This window comes from Cucurbita pepo, chromosome 12, assembly GCF_057944985.1.
Source record: "Cucurbita pepo subsp. pepo isolate OVF chromosome 12, ASM5794498v1, whole genome shotgun sequence".
Lineage (NCBI taxonomy): Eukaryota > Viridiplantae > Streptophyta > Magnoliopsida > Cucurbitales > Cucurbitaceae > Cucurbita > Cucurbita pepo.
The window spans coordinates 1,956,864-1,980,201 of record NC_141809.1 but is presented as its reverse complement, the minus strand read 5'-3'; the positions used below and the strand labels follow the sequence as shown (position 1 = coordinate 1,980,201).

The window sequence follows — 23,338 nt, the reverse complement described above, 5'->3', positions numbered from 1 at the left end:
ATTAAACTATAGAGGAGGAATTGCAATTCATATAAAATATAGGGAATTCATATAAAATATAGGGGCCTTATTATAATAATTAAACTAAAAGAGGAAAAATTGCAATTCGCCTCAAATACAGGGCCTTCTTTTTAATTCGTGTCAGGTTTTAGGCTATGAGAGGAAAGTAGGTGGGATGCCGGGTGGGGATATGTTGGCAAATAACTATAATAACAGGGGTATGCCTGTAAAAGCCTGATCTTAAAGTCGCATTGTAGCCAGAGGGTCGGTAGAGAGTCTTTTGGTGCTCTCTCCGTCGCGTAATTTCTGTGTCTTTTCCTCGCTGCAGTTTCTCCATCTCTGTAAGGTCTAGTTCTCAGTTTGATTTTGGATTCCATTTCGCGATCTTCGATAGCGATAGCGATCGCGATCGCGATTTTAATTGTTGTAAGAATTCGCGAAAAGATTTAGAGTTTAATCGATGGAGGCCGATTCCTGGAATGCTCCTTTTCAACTTTCATCGTCTCGACGCTACCGATCTCGTTCCGGTACGTTAACGACTCGTTTGTTTTAGAAATGCTCTGTTTGGCTCTGATTTTTTTTTTTTTTTTCCTGGAAATGAGCGTTATCTTTTGGTGTTTTGTTTTGTCGTCTTGATGCAGGTGTGTACCAAGGAGATCACGAAGAAATTGAAGAGGAAAATTCGAGGACTGAGTTTTTGTGCCCGTTTTGCGCCGAGGATTTTGATATCGTAGGTCTTTATTGTCACGTCGATGAGGAGCATCCGGTGGAAGTCAAGAACGCGGTATGCCGATTTGATTATTTTGATTTATAGCATAAATATGGCCGATCTACAACTTCCTGTGATAAGTAATTATCGTATTAGTTCCTATACAGCCTTTGTCTTGATAATCCTGAAATATTCTGTTTTGGTTGAGATTATCATGTACTTACTATTAAAGCTGACAAACGTGGAATTGTAATGTTATATTCTGATCCCCTTAATGAAATCTGTTCATCTTTTTTTTTTTTTTTTTTTCCCTCAACTATGGGTTTATAAATTTGTATTCTGTTGTCTCGATTGGTTTAGATTTCGGTTTTCGCCTCTTTAACAGCTCTATTTAGGGCTGTAAGGTCCTTTTATGAAGGTATCTAACTGCATTTCTGGATTCTGCAGCTTAATCTACAGTAATCTAAACTATAGATCATTATAGCTAAGGAGGTAGAGAGAGAACAAAATTTTATTGTCTGATCAATGATATGAATCACATGCTTAGCCCCCTCGTTTTGTAGAACTCTGGATAGCTTGATCATCGTGAAGATGCCATCAAAATTGTTAATTTTTGTCTCACAATTGTGTTGTTATAATTTCAGGTATGTCCCCTATGCACGAAGAAAGTGGGGATGGATATTGTTGGCCATATCATCTCACAACATGGGAGCCTTTTCAAGATATCCTTAATTTTCATTTGTGTTAATTTATCTTCTGTTGTTCAACTCAACTTTCACAGGATTTATCACCTTTTCTTTTTCATATAGAATTACAAGTTTTGGAATGACCATAATCACTTTTGTCACTCCCGAAGATCACCTCTGTTTTTAAACTAAATCATTCAAAACCAGTTTTGGTTATCTGAAAATTACTTCTAGAAGTGTTGAACTAAACGTTAAAATGATATATATGAACATGTTTTTAATACATCTTTAATAAACAAATCACTTCGGCTAAAATCACTTTCGAACATGACCCAAGTCTGAGCAAAATTTAATTTACGATGTTCTGCAAAGCTATTGGTGTTTGTGGATCAGATGGAGCCTCAAGTCAATTCCTGAAATCTAAGGCCAGTCCTTTGTAATTTATGTTTGCTGATATGTAGTTGTTTCACTTCCTTGACTAAAAATTACGTGCAGCGACAGCGAAGATTGCGAAAAATTGGGTCCAATTTGACATTTTCAAAGCTGAGAAAAGAGCTTAGGGAAGGAAACTTGAGATCCCTTCTTGGTGGTTCTTTACACTCTGCCCCCACAAGTACTGAGCCTGATCCCTTGTTGTTTTCTTTTACTTCTAATCTGCCTACATTCAGAAAACCTGCTAGAGTGCAGTCTCAGTCGTCAGCCGAAGTAACTACATCACAGGAAAATCCCGAGGCTCATTCAGAGAGGAGGTAAGAACACCCCCCCGCCCCCGAATTCATATCGCATCAATAGAATATGTCTTCCTCTTTGCATAATCAGAAACCTGAACCTATCAATTGGCAGCAGTGTCTCAAGGTTGGCGGCTTCAAATAGGGATGAAAAGGAGAGGGCTCAGAAATGTGAGTTTGTACAAGGGCTGTTGATGTCTACTATTCTTGATGAGTTATGATTGGATATAGGTTCGTCGGAAGAAGAGACCATGCCAGTTATAGTATGGAACCACAAGCGTAGGTTATATCGGGATGGATCGATCTGATTTGGATATTGCAGCAGGTGGCAATAGTTATTAGGTAAACTATGCAATGTTCTATTATCCATAAGTATATATGTGCATAAATGCAAAGATGGAAGCTCTTGTTTTTATCAACATTTAGTAATATGATATGATAATGATGCTACTCTTAATCATAGATTGATTCTGTTCCTCATCCTCTTGAACTTATAAGCTTTCTTGGGAAAATAATGTTGATTTCAAGCTGTTTTAAGTTGCTTAGACTTTGCTTCATGTTATGTTTATCCTAAAATCTTATGATTGGCCAAAAGTCTGGAATTGAAAACTGAAATTCGCATGATTTATGATTGGATTAAACAAAAGAATGGATGATAGGAAGTGGGTTTGTTATTGTTTTTAATTTTCAATAATTGCATGAATTAGGGTTTGGTAGGAAGGTTAATTCTAGTGATAGTTGATGAAACAGCTCAATAAGATATTTGGTTCATGGATTAGGTTTTGGTTTACTTAGAAGGTTCATTTGGCTTCTCAATTCAACCACCTTTAGATACACTTTGTTAGAGGACAAATTACTTCCCTTTTTAGATTGTTTTGGATGAGGAGGGTTTCGAAACCTGACCCCGTAGTCCTTTTCCATATACTTTAATCTCCTGAGCTACATACCTCACCCGTTCTCTATTGGATACCCTAAAAATGAACCCCTCTCCGTCTCGAGGGAATACCCTAAAAATGAACCTGTCTCCGTCTCGAGGGAATACCCTAAAAATGAACCTGTCTCCGTCTCGAGGGAATACCCTAAAAATGGACCTGTCTCTGTCTCGAGGGAATACCCAAAAAATGAACCTGTCTCCGTCTCGAGGGAATACCCAAAAAATGAACCTGTCTCCGTCTCGAGGGAATACCCAAAAAATGAACCTGTCTCCGTCTCGAGGGAATACCCTAAAAATGAACCTGCCTCCGTCTCGAGGGAATACCCTAAAAATGAACCTGCCTCCGTCTCGAGGGAATACCCTAAAAATGAACCTGCCTCCGTCTCGAGGGAATACCCTAAAAATGAACCTGCCTCCGTCTCGAGGGAATACCCTAAAAATGAACCTGCCTCCGTCTCGAGGGAATACCCTAAAAATGAACCTGCCTCCGTCTCGAGGGAATACCCTAAAAATGAACCTGCCTCCGTCTCGAGGGAATACCCTAAAAATGAACCTGCCTCCGTCTCGAGGGAATACCCTAAAAATGAACCTGCCTCCGTCTCGAGGGAATACCCTAAAAATGAACCTGCCTCCGTCTCGAGGGAATACCCTAAAAATGAACCTGCCTCCGTCTCGAGGGAATACCCTAAAAATGAACCTGCCTCCGTCTCGAGGGAATACCCTAAAAATGAACCTGCCTCCGTCTCGAGGGAATACCCTAAAAATGAACCTGCCTCCGTCTCGAGGGAATACCCTAAAAATGAACCTGCCTCCGTCTCGAGGGAATACCCTAAAAATGAACCTGCCTCCGTCTCGAGGGAATACCCTAAAAATGAACCTGCCTCCGTCTCGAGGGAATACCCTAAAAATGAACCTGCCTCCGTCTCGAGGGAATACCCTAAAAATGAACCTGCCTCCGTCTCGAGGGAATACCCTAAAAATGAACCTGCCTCCGTCTCGAGGGAATACCCTAAAAATGAACCTGCCTCCGTCTCGAGGGAATACCCTAAAAATGAACCTGCCTCCGTCTCGAGGGAATACCCTAAAAATGAACCTGCCTCCGTCTCGAGGGAATACCCTAAAAATGAACCTGCCTCCGTCTCGAGGGAATACCCTAAAAATGAACCTGCCTCCGTCTCGAGGGAATACCCTAAAAATGAACCTGCCTCCGTCTCGAGGGAATACCCTAAAAATGAACCTGCCTCCGTCTCGAGGGAATACCCTAAAAATGAACCTGCCTCCGTCTCGAGGGAATACCCTAAAAATGAACCTGCCTCCGTCTCGAGGGAATACCCTAAAAATGAACCTGCCTCCGTCTCGAGGGAATACCCTAAAAATGAACCTGCCTCCGTCTCGAGGGAATACCCTAAAAATGAACCTGCCTCCGTCTCGAGGGAATACCCTAAAAATGAACCTGCCTCCGTCTCGAGGGAATACCCTAAAAATGAACCTGCCTCCGTCTCGAGGGAATACCCTAAAAATGAACCTGCCTCCGTCTCGAGGGAATACCCTAAAAATGAACCTGCCTCCGTCTCGAGGGAATACCCTAAAAATGAACCTGCCTCCGTCTCGAGGGAATACCCTAAAAATGAACCTGCCTCCGTCTCGAGGGAATACCCTAAAAATGAACCTGCCTCCGTCTCGAGGGAATACCCTAAAAATGAACCTGCCTCCGTCTCGAGGGAATACCCTAAAAATGAACCTGCCTCCGTCTCGAGGGAATACCCTAAAAATGAACGAGGGAATACCCTAAAAATGAACCTGCCTCCGTCTCGAGGGAATACCCTAAAAATGAACCTGCCTCCGTCTCGAGGGAATACCCTAAAAATGAACCTGCCTCCGTCTCGAGGGAATACCCTAAAAATGAACCTGCCTCCGTCTCGAGGGAATACCCTAAAAATGAACCTGCCTCCGTCTCGAGGGAATACCCTAAAAATGAACCTGCCTCCGTCTCGAGGGAATACCCTAAAAATGAACCTGCCTCCGTCTCGAGGGAATACCCTAAAAATGAACCTGCCTCCGTCTCGAGGGAATACCCTAAAAATGAACCTGCCTCCGTCTCGAGGGAATACCCTAAAAATGAACCTGCCTCCGTCTCGAGGGAATACCCTAAAAATGAACCTGCCTCCGTCTCGAGGGAATACCCTAAAAATGAACCTGCCTCCGTCTCGAGGGAATACCCTAAAAATGAACCTGCCTCCGTCTCGAGGGAATACCCTAAAAATGAACCTGCCTCCGTCTCGAGGGAATACCCTAAAAATGAACCTGCCTCCGTCTCGAGGGAATACCCTAAAAATGAACCTGCCTCCGTCTCGAGGGAATACCCTAAAAATGAACCTGCCTCCGTCTCGAGGGAATACCCTAAAAATGAACCTGCCTCCGTCTCGAGGGAATACCCTAAAAATGAACCTGCCTCCGTCTCGAGGGAATACCCTAAAAATGAACCTGCCTCCGTCTCGAGGGAATACCCTAAAAATGAACCTGCCTCCGTCTCGAGGGAATACCCTAAAAATGAACCTGCCTCCGTCTCGAGGGAATACCCTAAAAATGAACCTGCCTCCGTCTCGAGGGAATACCCTAAAAATGAACCTGCCTCCGTCTCGAGGGAATACCCTAAAAATGAACCTGCCTCCGTCTCGAGGGAATACCCTAAAAATGAACCTGCCTCCGTCTCGAGGGAATACCCTAAAAATGAACCTGCCTCCGTCTCGAGAGAATACCCTAAAAATGAACTTGCTTCAAGGGTATACCTTAAAAATTAAGAAAATGAACCTCTCCCTATAACAAATATTACAAATATACCCTTTTTTAAAGCTTTGCCCTTCTGTTCCTGAATTTAATATAAAAACTTTCTTAGGGTTTTCTTATTTGATTTTATATCGGCATGATTTGATAACTTTTAAATATTATTTAATAGGTAAACTCTCAAATTTTTTTTGTGCAAATGGTCTATGATCTTAAAAAATTATTTCTAAACTTTCAACATAGGGTCTAATAAATTTTTGACATACCGAATAGTTTATAAAATTCACAAATTTTCTGCAAACAAAGTTAAAAGGAATAGGTTCGATAGTCTCATCTATTCAAATCATACCAAAGAGGTCAATAAAGTTTTTTTATTTATTTATTTTTATTTTCTATATTAAGAAATTATTAAATAAATAATAAAAAATTGATAATCCAGACAAACACGGATCATTATTAAGCAAATTCATTATTCAATTATTTTATTGAAACTTAATAATACAACTTAACATTCTTTCACCTTTGAAAATACAATCACAACTCACAAGCATAAAAAAAAACCCCCCACGTGCACAATTACAATCAAACCCTTATTATAAGAAGCTTAAACACACATAAAAATTCAAATCCATACATATAATTATATATATATATTTATTTATTTATATTAATATTATGTGAAATATATTTTGACTTTTGGTTTAGTTATATTCAGCAGGGTTGGCCAGGAGGTAGGCCTCGGCGGCTTTGAGAAGGCCCAATCCCTTTTCCTCGCCGATCTTGAGCTTCTGCTCGTCGATTTGGTGGTCTCCTTTGGTGTGGTAAATGCTTACGCTCTTCAAAATGGATCCTCCGTCAGGTCCCGCCGTTACCTTTAATTCCTTTGAAATTTGGTCTATATTGTCCGATAAAAGCTCCCCTTCCAACACCGTGTATTTGTAAGTCAACGATTTTTCGTCCACTACGTCCAGCCTGTGCTTTATGGATTTCACTTGCTCGCCTGCAAAAATATTTATATATACATTTTTTTGTTCAATTTTTAGCTTATGAATATGACTAATACAATCCAATATAATCCAAGCTATAAATGAAATTAATTATTATTTATTTTATTCTATTCTCTTTTTTTTTTATTTTTTATTTTAAAGTTTTATTTATCATCACTTTAGTGTTTTTCTTAATTTTTTTTTAAAATATATAAATATTTATTTAAAGTCATAGAACTCTAACACATTTTTCTAATAAATTTTTAAACTTTAAAAACGTTAAATAGATATTTTTTTAAAAAAATTTTATTTATCATCACTTTGGTGTTTTTCTTTTAATTTAAGCCTTTAATTTTTTAAAAAATATATAAAAATATATATAGTCATGTCTAACACATTTTTCTAATAAATTAAATTTTTTTAAAAAATATAAAAATATATATTTAAAGCCATGTCTAACCCATTTTTCTAATAAATTTTTAAAATTTAAAAATATTAAATAGATATCTTTTTTTTTTTTTTTAATTTAAATTTTGTGTATAACAAATTCTTAGCATATTTTACATTTTTTAAAATTAATTGACCTATTTGAGATAAAATTAATTTTTATATCTAATAAAATCTTAAAATTTTCATTTTGTATTTAATAAATTAGTGTAAATTTTAAAAAATATATAAAAATGTCTAACTCCTCAGACATAAAATAAAAAATTAAACAAAATTAGATAGTTAAATGTATATTATTGTGAGTGATGCTAATTTCACATTACCGTGACTGAAGGTGATAATCTTGATAGTTCCGGGACCGCCATCTCCTTCGACAACTTCAGTTTTGGGCTGATGTGGCACGATCTTGGGGTAAAGTCGGTCGGCATCAAGAATAAATGCCTTGAAGAACTTGGCCGGAGGAATGACGGTGGTCACCTCATTTTCGTAAGTGAAAACACCCATTGCTATCTCACAGCTTGGTAACTTTAGCAGAAGAAAAAGAGAGAAGCTTATGATGAAGGGTCACGGAAATGGTCTATTTATAGTTGGGAGATGAAGCTTGCAAATTCCATTTAATAATTAAATATATATTTTTAAATCATTTAAAATTTTAATTTAATTTTAATTTTTAATTTGATTTCCGATTGTTTATCACTAAATACATTTAGTCAAATTAATGCTTTTAAATAAACTTTTAATTGACTAATTAGAGATGAACTAACCAATCTATCGGATGGAGATCCCGATCAACAACAGAGACTCTTGGAACAGTTAGAGTAAAAAGTCCGTAAGTGAGCGTATTATGGTGGACCGTCAAGGGACCATCAAGCACATCCCACAAGGTCATAGCAACAAGCCATCAGATGTTCAACATGCAGTTTTACAATCATACATGAGTGTCGTAAGTTGTCGTTATATACTCCGGCGAGTCGTTTAGGTCTTCTCTAATTAACATTAAGGTTTTTAAAACGTGTATGTTAAGAAGAGACCTCTACACCCTTATAAATAATGTTTTGTTCCCCTCTCCAATTGACGTGGGACCTCAATCCACTAGCGTTCTCGCTGGCACTCTGCTCGATGTTTGACTCTTTTCTACGCCTTTATAAAGAATGTTTTGTTCCCCTCTACAACCGATGTGGGTTCTCACAATCCACCCAACATCCTCGTTGGCACTCTGCCTGATGTTTGACTCTGATACCATTTATAACCGTCCAAGCCTACCACTAGCAGATATTGTCCTTTTTGGGTTTTCCCTTCAAAGTTTTTAAAACGCGTATGTTTGGGAGAGGTTTCCACACCCTCGTAAATAATGCTCGTTCCCCAATCTTTTTTCCCTTTTGAATTTGATTAAGTTGAACTTTTAAAAAATCAAAATTCAATTAAGTTTGTAGGTTGAAACTTTTTTTGTCGAGTCAAGCTGACCAACTCAAAAATAGAGTTCACGACCCACTCGAATGCTATTTTAATTGTCATTATGAATATTATGAATTATTCAATATTTAAATTTTATAAATTTTTAGCGAATAAATATAATTTCTAAAATATTTAAATAAATGATTAATCTGTCAATTCAAAAATTTTAATCCCAAATTTAATAGATATTACGTTATCCATGAACATTGACTATCATTTTGATCTATTTATGTATTTATTTAATATTTAATTTGTTTGAACACAATAAAACGTTCCCCTCAGGCTACCAATATTTTAATCACTTCTAGAAGCATGAAGAGGACTATGACCGTTTTTAATTAAATAAACCAATTATGTATTAAAAAATTAAAATTTGACAATTTCTTCTACTAATATTTAATTAAACATAATAATCATTGCATTAACACTAAAAAAAAACTTTGTATTGAGAATAATATATTATATAAATATCGTAAAATTAGTAACATTTAAAAACAATATTCTCAATTATGAGCGGTAGATAGACAGTTTATGTTCATATATTAACAGTAAGAAATTTAAAAACTTTGAAGGGAAAGTCGAAAAGGAAATTAAAAAAGGACAATATATACTAGTGGTGGACTTGAGCGGTTACAAATGCTTTTATAACCAAACACGGGCGATGTGTCACCTAAGTGACTCATTTTGATCATTTTCTTTCAAAATAATAATAATTATTCAACCAATTTTAATAAAATTGGTATTTTTTTTAAAATAATAATACTAGACACTTATGGAAGTCACCTGAGAAACTGGTCTCGTAATGCTCGTTCTCACTGTGCCACACACATGTGTTAGTTCCCTTGGGCCACATGACCGAGGAGTGGTGGAGAATTGACATCATGCCTCTTGGTAATATGAACAACATGTTGGTCTGTTCTCAATGACATGACCGAATAAGCTATGATAGCCAACGACACCCCATAATTTGGGAGTTAAATACGAGTCATGCTAATTGGGATTAAAGATGATGTTGGATGCAACGTTGTATTAAGAGATTTTCGTCTCGGATAGAGACAAAATCGAGCTAAATGATTAAATATGTGTAGAGGCCAGTTGGCTGTATTGCAGATGATTGAATATGCACACGCAGGTGGCGTGTATGGTCGAGGTATCTCCTTCACACCTCACCACCAAAAACCACTAGATCGACCATAAATGTTTGAAATACAAAATTTAAATTATTAGTTTTTGGGTTTCAATAGCAATTATTAAACAAATTTGTTTATAAAAAAACACATTTGAAAAAATGTGACCAAATAAATGAGTGTTATTTTTATGAAATTAGCTTTTTTTTTTTTAATTTTTTATTAGTCACTCCTTAAAATTAGAACAAGTGGGCCACGTGTGCAAACGTGGGCCCACTTCAACGGGCTCCGATCCAATAACGGACAGTTATTGAGATTTGTCGTTATCTTCTCCCCACCACTAATTTCATCCCTTCATCGTACAACACTCCTTTTATAACATAATGGCCACTCCATTCGTAGCTTCAATACTTCTACTTCCGTAATATTTCATTTTTAATAATAATAATATTATTATATATATATATATATATAATTTGTAGTTTAAAGTTATCATCGGAGAACTTGTTCTAAAAATAATGAGACCTTGGTCCCGAGTAAATGATTTAGATGCAATGTTACACATAAGAGACTTTGGGCCTAAGTAAAAGTAAGGTCGAGCTGAATGACTTGACCTAGGATAGATGCAAGTTAGTTGGGTCTGCAGAGGATTGAACATGCACGCGCAGACGATATGTATGACCGAATAAGCTTGGATTCCGCACGATCAATGTTCAGTTGGCGAAGATAAATCTCGCCTAGGATAAATGCAAGTCAGTTGGGTCTGCAGAGGACTGAACATGCACGCGCAGACGACATGTATGGTTGAATAAGCTTGGATTCCGCACGAGCAATGTTCAGTTGGCGAAGATAAATCTCGCCTAGGATAAATGCAAGTCAGTTGGGTCTGCAGAGGATTGAACATGCACGCGTAGACGATATGTATGACCGAATAAGCTTGGATTTCGCACGAGCGATGTTCAGTTGGTGAAGATAAACCACGCCTATGATAAATGCAAGGCAGTTGGGTCTACAGAGGATTGAACATGTACGCGCAGACGACATGTATGGCCGAATAAGCTTGGATTTCGCACGATCAATGTTCAGTTGGCGAAGATAAATCTCGCCTAGGATAAATGCAAGTCAGTTGGGTCTACAGAGGATTGAACATGCACGCGCAGACGATATGTATGGCTGAATAAGCTTGGATTTCGCACGATCAATGTTCAGTTGGCGAAGATAAATCTCGCCTAGGATAAATGCAAGTCAGTTGGGTCTGCAGAGGATTGAACATGCACGCGTAGACGATATGTATGACCGAATAAGCTTGGATTTCGCACGAGCGATGTTCAGTTGGTGAAGATAAACCACGCCTATGATAAATGCAAGTCAGTTGGGTCTAGAGAGGATTGAACATGTACGCGCAGACGACATGTATGGCCGAATAAGCTTGGATTCCGTACGAGAGATGTTCAGTTGGCAAAGATAAACCTCGCCTAAAATTCGACGAAGGCACAAAGCGGGGCGAAAAATGAATATGAGAATTGAGTTTCCCTTAAAGCTGGTCGTGAGCGTGTCAAGATCACGACGTCGCAAAGTTGAAAAAATACTGAAAAATAATATTAAAATTGTTACATTTGATTAAATTTGAAAAAATATTTAAAGTAATTGTCTATAGACAATATTTGAATAACATAAAAGAATATTTCGTTTATATAAAATTTGAAGTTTAAAAAGTAAAAAAATTATTATTTATTTATTTTGTGTATAATTTAACCTAAAAAAATTAATATTTAAAAAAAATGAAAAAAAAATAATGTAAATAGCTGACACCTTAAACAGTACCATTGACTTTATAGTCAAAACTTTGTTTTATGCTTTTATTTGGTTTCGGCGATCGGAATTTGTTATGGAAACGTCGAGCATACTTTTGGAAATGACGAAACTACCCTTACTATCGTCGCAGACGACAAGCAAAGATTTATCTCTGCCTTTCCTCAAAACAAACGCAATAGTCTCTCCAGAATTTAGGAATCATATGCGCCTTCCTGAATATCTTCTTCCTTTGTTCTCCCTTCTCTTGATTCTCCAATTTTCGGAGCCCTATATTCTATCGGCATTTGATTATAGGCACTTTTGTGGTTTTGTTTTTGTCTTAATTTGCAACGAAATCATCGCATTCGAGTTTGATGGTTTTTTTCTTGAGGTTTCGATCTCCATAATTCGATACCATGGCGGCCGGCGCATTGGCAACCTATGCGGGAGCCGCTTTGCTTATGTATTATCTTCTGAGCCGGAGATTGGCAGCAAAAGGTGATGAAGACGATCGGAGTGATAATTTGTCCGAATCGATTAGATCGGGAAGGAGAAGGATCTCTCGGAGGCCGGCTCAGGCGCCGGCGACGTGGTTTGAGACGATTACTACTCTATCGGAGACTCTTAGGTTTACATACGCCGAGACCTTGGGGAAATGGCCGATCGGCGACTTGGCATTTGGCATTAATTACTTGATGCGGAGACAGGTGCGCTCTTGTTTCCTTGAGATTTTTTGTTGTTCGATTTGTCAGACACGAATCGCGATCTTTCACTGGACGACGTGCATTCGCTTGTTGTTTTCTTTTTTTCTTCTTCTTCGTTTTGGTTCGTTTCAAGAGTGTGAACCTACACAAAATTCCGATTGTAGTTTGAGAGACTCATTTCTTGTGCACATAAGGACGATGCATTTTGATTTTTGGAGTCTTGATATGCCGTAATTTATTGGACGATTCTATGGTGCTTTTATTTTTTTGTTTGCGAATGCCTCTTGTTTTCCTTGTGCCAGAACTTGAAAGTGAATTTAGTCCTGAGGTTAATGTATATTTTGATCGTCTGGATTTAGAGATGTTTCTCTGCCACGAGTTGCGATCTCACACTGTGTCGACTTACATTCGCTTCTTGTTGTTTTTTGGTTTTCCTCGTTTCCGTTCGCATCAAGAGTGTGACTGTGAGCTACAAAAAATTCCAGTGGTCGGTTTAGAGCCTTTATTTCTCGTACGCCAACATAGGAACTTACATTTTATCTATAAGATACTGGACATGTACTAATTTATCCTCACTGTTTTGGATTTCTGTCTCTTGTTGTATGTTCGTTCATTTTGAATGCTTGCTGTTTTCCTTGAACTCAACGCGAAAGAGATTTTAGTTATGAGTTCATGGACTTAGCGGCCATGTTACTCTGCCACGACCATCGATCTTTCACTGTTTGACGTGCATTGGCTTGTTTCATTTCTTCCCTCATTCCTGTTCGTATCAGTGTTCAGGAATATGAATTACACATTCCTGTGGTCGTTTAGGACCCTCCGTTTCTTGCACACGGATAGATTACGTTGTTCTACATTTAAATGTCTTCATATGTCGTAATCTATTGTTACCGATTTAGATTTTGTAGTGTTTTCTTTTCTCTTACAGATGATTGTTGTTTTTCATGTACCGGATCTTGAAAGTGAATTGAAATCAGTTCCGAGATCATCATGTAATTTCTATAATTTGGACTTAGCGACGTTACTTTGCAGGGTAATTTACAAGTTGCTAATGTGTATGCGGGCAACGACAGTGTACAACTCAGAGGTCCTGAAATTATCGCAGAGTTGAAGAGTTTCTTGCGGTTGCTCACCTTCTGCATGCTCTTCTCTAAGAAACCGTTCCCAATTTTCTTAGAATCTGCTGGCTATTCTCAGGAGGATGTGCTTATTCAGAAACCAAAAGCAGGGGTATTTAACCTTTTAAAACCTTTCCTTCTTTAGATTCTGATCCTTTTTGATCCATTTCAGGTGTACTCATCGTGGGATTTGCTTATTTGTGCTCTTTAATAGGCCATATCACCATTTTTTTTCTCTGCTTAGCAATTCCAAAACCATCATTCTTAATGTTCTTGTAGGAAACTTGTAACTATTTTCGTTTGTTTTTAGTTTTTTTAAATTAAGCTTATAAACATTACCGTGAGTTTTCTTTATTTGTTGTGTCTACCTTAGGGCGTTTTCAAAATTCAAGCCAAGTTTTAATAACTAAAAAACGTAGTTCTTGTTTTTGTGTTTGAAATTTGACTAAGAATTTAAATATTAGAAAAGAGTCCAATTCTAAACAACCAAAGACCAAAAACCCAAGGTTTTCAATGATCATTGTAGTTGAAATCTTGCTAATTCCACAATAATGTGATGGCCCTTAGTTTTGATGCTTGCCTTTACTCGTAATATGTGAATATCTTCTTCAATGATCACTTGAGTTTTAGTAGTTTTAGAAACTCCAAGCTTTATTGTTTCAGTCGTTAGAATTCTTAATCTGGGTTGAGTTTTTTACCATCGTTTTTAATTGCTACCTTTACTAATTGCAGATTTTGAAGCCTGCGTTTACAATAATTCGTGACAGTAACTCAAAATGCTTCCTTCTACTGATTCGGGGCACTCATAGTATCAAAGATACATTAACAGCAGTAACTGGTGCAGTGGTTCCTTTCCATCATTCAGTTTTACACGATGGTGGAATAAGTAATCTGGTTTTAGGATATGCACATTTTGGGATGGTTGCTGCAGCTCGTTGGATTGCGAAGCTAAGCACTCCACGCTTACTCAAAGGTCTCGACGATTTTCCCGACTACAAAATAAAGGTGCGTTATTTTCTTACTACCTTCCCTGGTTTTTTGATCTATCTATGCGTATGTAAATTCAATTAATTCATTGTTCTTCCTTTAGACCTTACACTGCCCTGTTTCCTTCTACTATAACCATGTTTTGCCTGCCGCATTTCATCATAATCATGTTTGAATTGATAAATTATATTTCATCATAATCATGTTTGAATTGATAAATTGTATTTCTTTCCCCAGATGTTTCCGAGATGCTTTCTGTTATTCTTTGTGGCTTTTTTTGTTAATTGTGAGACCTTTTAGTTTTATGATATGTTTAATTATATATTTGGCTAAAATTGGCTTGTGCTGTTGGTGATCATTTTTTAAGAAAACTTTTCTATGTTCCCATCTCAATATATATAGATAGATAGATATAAAAGTTCATTTCTATGGAATAGAAATGTAGCTTTGACCCAAGGCGGAATGATATGAGTGAGTTGTGTTAAGGAACTTCTTTCTTTAAAACTGGCTATTGCTATTGGAAACAAACCGTCTTTAGGCCCTGACTCCGCTTATCTCTCTAGGTGCTGCATTACCGATCTTAGGACTTTTTTGACAAAAGCGGGTAACTGGTAAAAGAAGAAGATGTTCTGTTTCACGAATCCAACTGACAATATATATATACACACACAGAAAAGTGTATTAAGAGAGAAAAAACCAACAAACAACCTTATACTCTCCGAAAAGAAGCTAAGGGAAGCTTTCCAATTGTTTAAAATTGAAGAAAAGTTGTAATTACAAGAGAATTTCCTATGACTAAGACCCCACCAAGAAGCTAGTAATCCATACACTTCTACAAAAAAAGCTCAAGAGAGAAGGACTAATCTTCGTAGATCTTTTCATCGAAATGGAGAATATCTGGAAATTTCTTCTACTGAGTTAAATCTTTCCAAACAGAAGTTTACTCCCTTGGTTGGATTTAAAGTCCGAAAACCGGAAGAAAAGGTTATAATTCATGGCTATATTGAACCACGGTGGGAACGAAACATTTCTTATAAGAGTGGAAATCTCTCCTTAGCAGACGTGTTTTAAAAACCTTGAGGGAAAGCACGAAAGGGAAAACCAAAGAGGACAATACCTGCTAGCGGTGGGCTTGTGCTGTTTCAAATGGTATCAGAGTCATCGATTGGAGAATCCCGGGCTTCTAAGGGGGTGGATCGTGAGATCCCACATCGATTGGAGAGAAGAATGAAGCATTCTCTATAAGGGTGTTGAAACCTTTCCTTAGCAGACACATACCCAAACCATCACGGGATGGCCTAGTAAGGGCTATAATCCAAATAGTTAAAAAGGCTTTTAGAGAAAATGGATTTTAAATTTGATAGCCTTCTACCTTAAATTTTTCTTGACAACCAAATGTAAGACTAAGACCGTCCTTTTCTCCCTTCTCTGGACAAACATAATCTTGAGAAACAATTGTCTGTCATTACAATCTTACTAACACTTGGAATCCTTCTCCCTCCAAGTTCTACTTATGAATTACAAAACAAAATAAAGAAAAATGCTCTAAATAAATAATAATAATAATAATAATAATAATAAATCAATAAAAAAGAGTTGGAATGTTTATGTACTTTTGGTGAAGAATAGATTGTTATGATATCCAGATTGTTGGGCATTCTCTTGGTGGAGGAACAGCTGCTTTATTAACATATATTCTTCGAGAACGAAAGGACTTCTCCTCTACCACTTGCATCACATTTGCCCCAGGTTTGTTAATGTTTTTTAACAACTTCTGATTATTATTATTTTTATTATTATTATGATTATTATGATTATTGTATGTTTTTTTGTAGCGGCTTGTATGACATGGGAGTTGGCAGAATCGGGTAAGCAGTTCATCACAACAATTATTAATAGTTCAGATCTGGTTCCCAGCTTCTCTGCGGCTTCTATTGACGACTTGCGATCTGAGGTAATTAATTAAATGTTAATATTTCATTATTTACTATTTCCTTTTCCGAAATATTTAAATTCTAAAAAATAAAAAAAACAAAGTTTTTTTTTTTTTAAATATTGGTAGAAAGTGTTTTTACGAGCTTAACAATCTAGTAATTTCTAACTTCACCGCTGTACTTTTTCTTCTCTAAAATTCTCCCCCTCACCAATGGCAAAATAATAATAGTAATAAATAAATCAAAAAATAAAATAATAAATAATTTTCTGTCCTCTCTTTTGCCTTTCGCATTAACGTTTAATTTTACAATTTATTAAAAAAATGTATACATTTTTAACTTTCATTTTTTGAAACTTTAAAAATGTTTAATAAATTTCTAAATTTTGTATTAAATGGGTCACTTACAAATTCAAATTTTTATAATTCAATTGATCAATTTCTGGTTTAAATTTTATTAATAGAATTTAAAATTTTTAATATTGTCTATAGTGGATCGGTGAATTTAAACATAAAAGTTGAATTGGAGGACCTAATATTATTAGGGCACAAAATTGGAAAATTATTCTATTAAACACAAACTTAAGTAGGCACAAACTTCAAAGTGAAGATATTAAGCTGTTAAACTTGCTTACTTTTTACAGTTATTTCTTATCTTATACCTTATTTAAAATTTTCTAATTTGTTTCTCTCAATTTTCCCTCTTTTCGACTAATTTTTTTTATATCTTATCAAAATTTTAATCTCTTACAAGCTGTACATAAGATCTAACATTTTTTTTTCTTTGAATTTTTTAGGAAGAAATTTTAATTCTCTATGCAATTTGTACTCCCTAGAATTTATCCCTTCTCAAATAATGCATTTCTGAAAAAGTTGGTTCGAAAAAAAAATAGGGGCAAAGAGCAAACAAAGTCTACATTTCCTGTTTTCTTTTCTTTTTTTTTTTTTCCAGTGAAAAACTAATTAAAATTTGCGTGGCTGTTAAAATAATTTTTATGTTTTGTAACTTGAATGTAAAAATGATTTCACATATTTTGTTGATATTTATATAGTTTTTTTTTTATTATTACTTCTATAAAAAAATGCTATCGTAAATATGATATAATTTTTTAATTTTTTTTTTTAAAAAATGCTATTGTAAATATGATATAATATTTTTATAATTATTTAAATAATTATTATTCTTACGAGTGGTTATGATTAGGTGACAGCATCATCGTGGCTGAATGATTTACGAGATCAGGTAGAGCGTACCAGGGTCCTCAGTGTTGTCTACCGCTCTGCGAGTGCTCTGGGCTCACGCCTTCCATCCATAGCTACTGCCAAAGCTAAAGTCGCCGGCGCCGGCGCCCTTCTCCGCCCAGTCTCTACAACCACCCAGGTTTCTTCACTCTTCTTTCTTCATCAAGAACTAAATAAAAGGAACAAATCTGTTATTAGTTGTTTGATTTGGCATTGACGTTGTTTTTTAGACTGCCGTGAAAAGTGCGGTTGTGAGAACTCGCTCCTCTCTGGCTTCCTGGTCTTGCATGGGCGCCCGCAGAAGAAACGGAGGCCTTTTACCCAATCCCACAGAGGAGTTGCCTGAAGCCCCTCTGAGAACTGAAAGAAAACACGAATCACTCATTGTTGATGATGAAGTTACAACTAATAACACAATTCTAAAGAAAAAGAAGCTAGAGTCTGGCTCTAGCTCTTTGGGTGATGATGATAGTTCAGATCACGACACCGATGACGAGCGGCACCACCTCATCAACGAAGATAAAACTGTTGCCTCCTCAACCGATGTCGACGACATTACCGATGGTGAGTTGTGGTACGAACTGGAGAAGGAACTGCAGCGACAGGAGAAAAAGACCAAGACCAAGACCACCACCGATGTTATTACTCGAGAAGCCAATGTGGCTGCAGTAGCCAAAGAAATCGTAGAAGAAGAGGAGAGTATGCTTACCGAAGTCGAGGGGAGCAGTGAAAAGCCATTGTCTTCTCTCGACGCTTCGGAAAACATTCGGTTCTATCCTCCTGGGAAAACCATGCATATTGTTTCGGTCCCCTCATCGGATTCTGATAATAGTTTTGTTCATGACAATGAGATCGTGCAGGAAAGAGTTGGCATATACGAGACGCCAAGAGGATTGTACGGTAAGCTGCGTCTCTCTAGAACAATGATAAATGATCATTACATGCCAATGTACAAAAAGATGATAGAATTGTTGATCAACCAACTTGAAAGAGATGTATCAAGCAGCAATTACGAAATGTAAATAAATAATTTCATAAAGTGGTTTGCTTGAATCTCTATAATTTAAACGAGGAGATAAAACTGTTAACAGTATTCATGTATCCGATACACCCAAGTAATTTCTTACATAATTATTACACTAAAATCTTGTTTTCATCCTTCAATTTTTATCTACAAAATTTCATTTGATTGCGATTCATTTCAATTATATTTTAAAAAATGTGTTTTAAGTTTTTAAAAACATTTCATGTAGAGATTCGATAGAATAAGATCATTGTAAACAACAGTTTTTTTTTTTTCCTTTATTTTTCCTATCGTTTTATAAAACAAATCTCTAAAAATGATTTGGGAAATAATGTTTTGCATAAAACTTTTTTTTTTAAAAAAAAAACAATCCGTTTCCAAATCATCATTACTACTAGTCCATAATGCATAGCAGCAATTATTAAAAAGGAAAAAAAAAAAGAAAAAGAAAAAGAAACCTTTACCTTGTTACTTCCCGAACCCAAAATGAGGCTGGCAGGCTTCAAGTAATCTTCATGGCGGCACTTGGTAGAACAGGAGGCTCGTATCTAATCTCCGCTAATATCTGAAAAGGGCATCCGAGTAACTACATTAGTAAACCGTTGCTTTGAAAGTGGTTTTCTCCAACCCCACCACACTGAAAAGCGACTAATAAATAATGTCCACATGATAGGTAAATAAATTTGGAGGTACAGCAAAGATAATAAGGGCAGAAGTTCGGTTAGGTTATAAATCAATCCATCATCAGTTAAGATTAAAAAATTAAATTATAAATTTGATCACTATTTATGAAGTTTTATCGAATCATATGAAATCCTAACTTTTTTTCAAACCATATACTAAATTCTAACCTTTTCCAAAAGGTTGATACCAAATTTGTAATTTAACAAAAAAAAAAAAAAAAAAAAAAATCACCCAAATTTATAGAAGACCAAACCAAACCAAATTAACGACTCTTGTGAACCAATTATAAGTTATAACCAAAACGCTTGGTTTTCTAGGCTTCGGGCTAGGCCTAATTCTAAAAACATCTACTTTGAATCAAATTTCAAATGAACATTCAAAATTTAATGGTTTTGAGCCTATAAATATCAAAATGTTTTTACTATTTCTTCCATCAGGCATTTGATTTTTTTTTTTTTTTTTTTTTTTTTAAGAAAAAAATCAACATATTCATGCTAAATTAAAGGGATATTATAATAAAATAAAATTTTCTATTGAATTAGGCTTATTCCAATTTTATAACACATCAATAAAAAATCGAACAAAAAAAATAGATATGGCGACAAAAGACTACCCCCCGATCCAAACCAATAATTTGGTTTTTTTATTTGTTTTCTATTATTTGATTATTTGTTATCTTTTTGTGGGTTTTTTTTTTTTTTTTTTTTTTTTTTTTTTTTTTTTTTCAGTTTTATGTACACCATACACAAGAACATACATGGATTGGCAAGGTTCTAGGCTCGGACCATAGCAAAAATAACTTCTTTAGCTTAATACTAAGTTCATGGATGGTTTGGATTCATTAAAGTTCTTAACAATGGCTAAAAGATATAAATTATTGCTTACAAACCCAACATAAAGACAATATGTTAAGATTGTACCTCTCCAGGCTTCCAAGGATCAATAAGCCTCCTCTGCAGTTATTTTGTTGTGGAATATCAACCGCCATATCGGAACTTGAGGGATTCTGGAGGCTCCTCTTCCATAATGCCTGAACCACTAGAGGCTAAATATTCACGGATGGTTGTACTACGATCTCCAAGGAAAGTGTGATCCAGAAAGTTGTTATAAGCTGTTTCACCCAGGTTTTTTGCAGCTAAAATACTATGAAAATATCAGTTTAGGCGGAGAAGTTGATATGAACAAATTACAAACAAAGTTATAGAACAGTTGATAATGATATGTCCCAATATTTCTATCAGAATCAAAACTCTATGGATCAGACATCAAAGTAAAACAGAAACAAATTAAGAACAGTGAACTCTATATATTAAACAATTTAGCAAAAGAAACAATTTCAAACTACAACTTGTCTAATTTATTTCTAACAAGCTACAAATTAAACAGCCTCAATCAGTTATCAGGCACCCATGGAGAGTACAAAATCATTGACAAGAAGATAGATTAACTAAAAAAATGAGCGTTTCATGATTTGATATAAACGTAGAGTTTCTACCTTCACTATTATAGCATATATATTTATTCTTTTAAAGCACAGTGGGATGTAAACTTGTTTTTTTTGTAAGTTTACTCATAAGAGATAATTATGATCAATAGCGTATGTTTTCTGATAAATCTAGAGCAGCATTTGAAATGCTAAACCAAAAAGATTTTGTACATATACAGTTCATAATTAACAGAAGCATGCAATGACAGTCCCAAGTTTTATACATATAAAGTATAGGAGTGGACCTTGAACCAAATTAAACATTGCCTTAATTCTAATGTTTCATGATGAATCCTGTTGATATTCTAGGAAAATATTTGCTTGGAATGCAGAAGGTGCACTGCAAAATTACTTACCAATGTCGAAGATAGACGCGACAAGGTAAGATATCATCTCTCCAGATCTTGTCAATATTATGACGACCATAATGCTGAAGAAAAATGTCCTTATTTCCTGATATTAGAAGATATAAGCTAGCAGTTGGTAGGAATTCTGATTTTGTAGTAGCATTTCTATTGTGATTTCTAGACTTCTACTTTGACTTCCATAATCATTCATGAATAGTTTGGTATAATTGAGAAGGATAGTTTTAAGAGTACCTTTGCATCTCACTTGGAAAAATTCCTCATCAGTTGATCGAGAACAAAGCACCTGCAATGTAACTATAGAACATCAATCATCAATTATCATGTAAAGAACAGTGATCTAAGAGTGATCCAGAAATAATAGGGACTACACAATCATCAATTATCACAGACCGCTGGTTTATCATATAGCTTTCCATCTAATGTTTCAGGTAGAACCTACATCAAAAACATATACTCAAATAGTACCATCAAAATCGGCCTTAAAGAGTTCATCAGAGATATTGGACAGGAGCCAGTCACTTACAGCTAGAAATCGAAACTCAATCTCTCTCTGTATAAACGCTGGAATCTGACAGTTTTAGGCAGCATAAACGAGATTAAGAAATTATTCCTCTTCACATCAAGGTTCAATTATTCTAAATGAAGTTCTGTTAATGTTACCTCAGACTTCTTAATCTCGAAAACCGTCACAATGATAGTCTCTCCTTCGCAAGGCTCCGCACACAAGCTTGAGATCTCCTGATATTCAGACGTATAGCATGTCGTTAAACATTATTGCCAGATTCATTAGATTAGAAGAGAAACTAGATTTGAAAACTGAAAGGAAAATGGAAGAGGAGAAGGACAGCCATCAATTATACATGTATCTCACTTCTCTTTTCACAAAATTTCTCTGTATCCAATCAGATATACTACAAATAAAACAGTAGGCACAGAATCTCAAGAATAGAAAAACCTTGGTTTCAGGTTTAGCAATGTCACGCTCAAAGAATATAGGAGCCACATTTCCGAAAACGCGTCTGAAGCCGTTCAATCTCGCCACTCTAAAATTGATCAGTTCAGGAAAGGTACTTCGCGCACTCCTCTCTGCTTCAACAGATAGAGAAATCAAACACACAAACCGGTCACAACATAAAATCAACCATCGTGAGTACAAAACGATCAAGTTATTATCTCAATCGTACATACCAGAGAGAAGAGAACCAAAGCCACAAACGGAAATGAAATCACCGCCGGAGAAGATGGCTTCAAAATCGGACTCATCTCGCAGTTCCTTCGGTTCTGCTTCATTCACCATGGAATTCGACATTCCGCTGTTCAACGACGCGTTGATCGGAGATATCTCCCGGAGTTAATTTCGAAGAACCAGACTAGAGCCGGAGCAAAGAGGAGAGTGCGCACTACAGAAAGAGAAAGGCAACGCAATCTGAACCTGAAACTTGGAGCGGATTGAGATGCGAAGCGAAGCGGAGTGCCCTAGGTAGAGAGAACGATGAGCGAATTGGAGAGCGAGTCGATCAGTCATTGGCCGCAAGAATCAGAAACTCAAACAATAGCGTCAGTGCTTCGTACTTGGGGGGTAGGAATTATGATTTGTGATGACTTAAATATGGTATGCAATAAAAGAAGTTAAAATTTTTGCAATTTTTATTTTAAAAATTAAATTTAATATTCATCCACAAATCAAGTTCTCATGACTTTGCGTTGTGTCTGTGTCTATTATGAGATAGTATTCCTCATTCATAAACCCATAATTTTACACTAAATTAGCCAATATTGGACTCCCTCCCAACAATTTTCAACAAATCAAATATGTTATTATCAATATAAACATAGTTGAACGATAATTAACACGTACTCTTTCACTTCAAATATTTATACCCTTCATTTATCGTGTTAAAAAAATATATATTTATTAGTATGTCGGCCTCAATGTATAGAATATTTCAATTCCCACCTCCGTGTGTATTGCGTTTTTGCTTCAATTCGAGTCAACGAAGTCAACCTCCTTTCCTGACGCTGAAAGAACCTATATCTTTGCCTATGATGCTACTTCTATGCATATTGAGATTACTCAACTTCAATGTGACCAAAGATTCAGATACATATGTTGTGATGGTTTTTACGGACCTATGATTCCTA

The 23,338-nt window shown here is 36.0% G+C and overlaps 4 protein-coding genes across 8 annotated transcripts; 2 read left to right on the top strand and 2 right to left on the bottom strand.

The window, feature by feature from the left end:
- Positions 1 to 241: 241 nt before the first annotated feature.
- Positions 242 to 2,585, top strand: LOC111807550 (protein DEHYDRATION-INDUCED 19 homolog 4). Of its 2 annotated transcripts, none has more exons than XM_023693315.2 (5): positions 242 to 527; positions 642 to 784; positions 1,354 to 1,431; positions 1,885 to 2,144; positions 2,239 to 2,585. In XM_023693315.2, the coding sequence occupies exons 1-5, from the start codon at positions 461 to 463 to the stop codon at positions 2,342 to 2,344; spliced, it is 654 nt and encodes a 217-aa protein (XP_023549083.1). In that variant the 5' UTR covers positions 242 to 460; the 3' UTR covers positions 2,345 to 2,585. The 2 variants fall into 2 exon arrangements, with proteins under 2 accessions (XP_023549083.1, XP_023549084.1); XM_023693316.2 differs by having other exon boundaries at positions 244 to 527; positions 2,242 to 2,585.
- A 3,746-nt stretch (positions 2,586 to 6,331) lies between these two features.
- Positions 6,332 to 7,841, bottom strand: LOC111807592 (major allergen Pru ar 1-like). Its single transcript, XM_023693378.2, has 2 exons — positions 7,598 to 7,841; positions 6,332 to 6,841 (listed from the first exon to the last, which is right to left on the bottom strand). The coding sequence occupies exons 1-2, from the start codon at positions 7,776 to 7,778 to the stop codon at positions 6,543 to 6,545; spliced, it is 480 nt and encodes a 159-aa protein (XP_023549146.2). The 5' UTR covers positions 7,779 to 7,841; the 3' UTR covers positions 6,332 to 6,542.
- A 3,988-nt stretch (positions 7,842 to 11,829) lies between these two features.
- Positions 11,830 to 18,687, top strand: LOC111807042 (uncharacterized). Its single transcript, XM_023692613.2, has 7 exons — positions 11,830 to 12,357; positions 13,387 to 13,584; positions 14,205 to 14,477; positions 16,106 to 16,208; positions 16,295 to 16,413; positions 17,597 to 17,773; positions 17,865 to 18,687. The coding sequence occupies exons 1-7, from the start codon at positions 12,067 to 12,069 to the stop codon at positions 18,654 to 18,656; spliced, it is 1,953 nt and encodes a 650-aa protein (XP_023548381.2). The 5' UTR covers positions 11,830 to 12,066; the 3' UTR covers positions 18,657 to 18,687.
- LOC111807043 (uncharacterized) lies at positions 17,809 to 22,781 on the bottom strand. Of its 4 annotated transcripts, XR_015423235.1 has the most exons (12): positions 22,385 to 22,781; positions 22,152 to 22,282; positions 21,857 to 21,934; positions 21,720 to 21,764; positions 21,587 to 21,631; positions 21,428 to 21,479; positions 21,185 to 21,281; positions 20,263 to 20,485; positions 19,288 to 19,306; positions 19,123 to 19,166; positions 18,344 to 18,549; positions 17,809 to 18,227 (listed from the first exon to the last, which is right to left on the bottom strand). XR_015423235.1 is itself a non-coding variant. In XM_023692614.2 (8 exons), the coding sequence occupies exons 1-8, from the start codon at positions 22,503 to 22,505 to the stop codon at positions 20,320 to 20,322; spliced, it is 735 nt and encodes a 244-aa protein (XP_023548382.2). In that variant the 5' UTR covers positions 22,506 to 22,781; the 3' UTR covers positions 20,130 to 20,319. The 4 variants fall into 4 exon arrangements, 1 of the variants encoding a protein (XP_023548382.2); XR_015423234.1 differs by lacking the exon at positions 19,288 to 19,306 and having other exon boundaries at positions 19,123 to 19,223; XR_015423236.1 differs by lacking the exons at positions 19,288 to 19,306; positions 21,587 to 21,631 and having other exon boundaries at positions 19,123 to 19,223.
- Positions 22,782 to 23,338: the final 557 nt, after the last annotated feature.

Coding starts and splice junctions, on each gene's coding strand:
- LOC111807550 (XM_023693315.2), top strand. CDS start 461: ATGGAGGCCGATTCCTGGAATGCTCCTTTTCAACTTTCATCGTCTCGA. Junction 528..641: donor ACGCTACCGATCTCGTTCCG/GTACGTTAACGA, acceptor GTCTTGATGCAG/GTGTGTACCAAGGAGATCAC. Junction 1,432..1,884: donor AACATGGGAGCCTTTTCAAG/ATATCCTTAATT, acceptor ACTAAAAATTAC/GTGCAGCGACAGCGAAGATT.
- LOC111807592 (XM_023693378.2), bottom strand. CDS start 7,778: ATGGGTGTTTTCACTTACGAAAATGAGGTGACCACCGTCATTCCTCCG. Junction 6,842..7,597: donor GATTATCACCTTCAGTCACG/GTAATGTGAAAT, acceptor ATATTTTTGCAG/GCGAGCAAGTGAAATCCATA.
- LOC111807042 (XM_023692613.2), top strand. CDS start 12,067: ATGGCGGCCGGCGCATTGGCAACCTATGCGGGAGCCGCTTTGCTTATG. Junction 13,585..14,204: donor TTCAGAAACCAAAAGCAGGG/GTATTTAACCTT, acceptor TACTAATTGCAG/ATTTTGAAGCCTGCGTTTAC. Junction 14,478..16,105: donor TTCCCGACTACAAAATAAAG/GTGCGTTATTTT, acceptor TATGATATCCAG/ATTGTTGGGCATTCTCTTGG.
- LOC111807043 (XM_023692614.2), bottom strand. CDS start 22,505: ATGTCGAATTCCATGGTGAATGAAGCAGAACCGAAGGAACTGCGAGAT. Junction 21,935..22,151: donor TTGCTAAACCTGAAACCAAG/GTTTTTCTATTC, acceptor TCTGAATATCAG/GAGATCTCAAGCTTGTGTGC. Junction 21,632..21,719: donor TTGAGTTTCGATTTCTAGCT/GTAAGTGACTGG, acceptor TTTTTGATGTAG/GTTCTACCTGAAACATTAGA.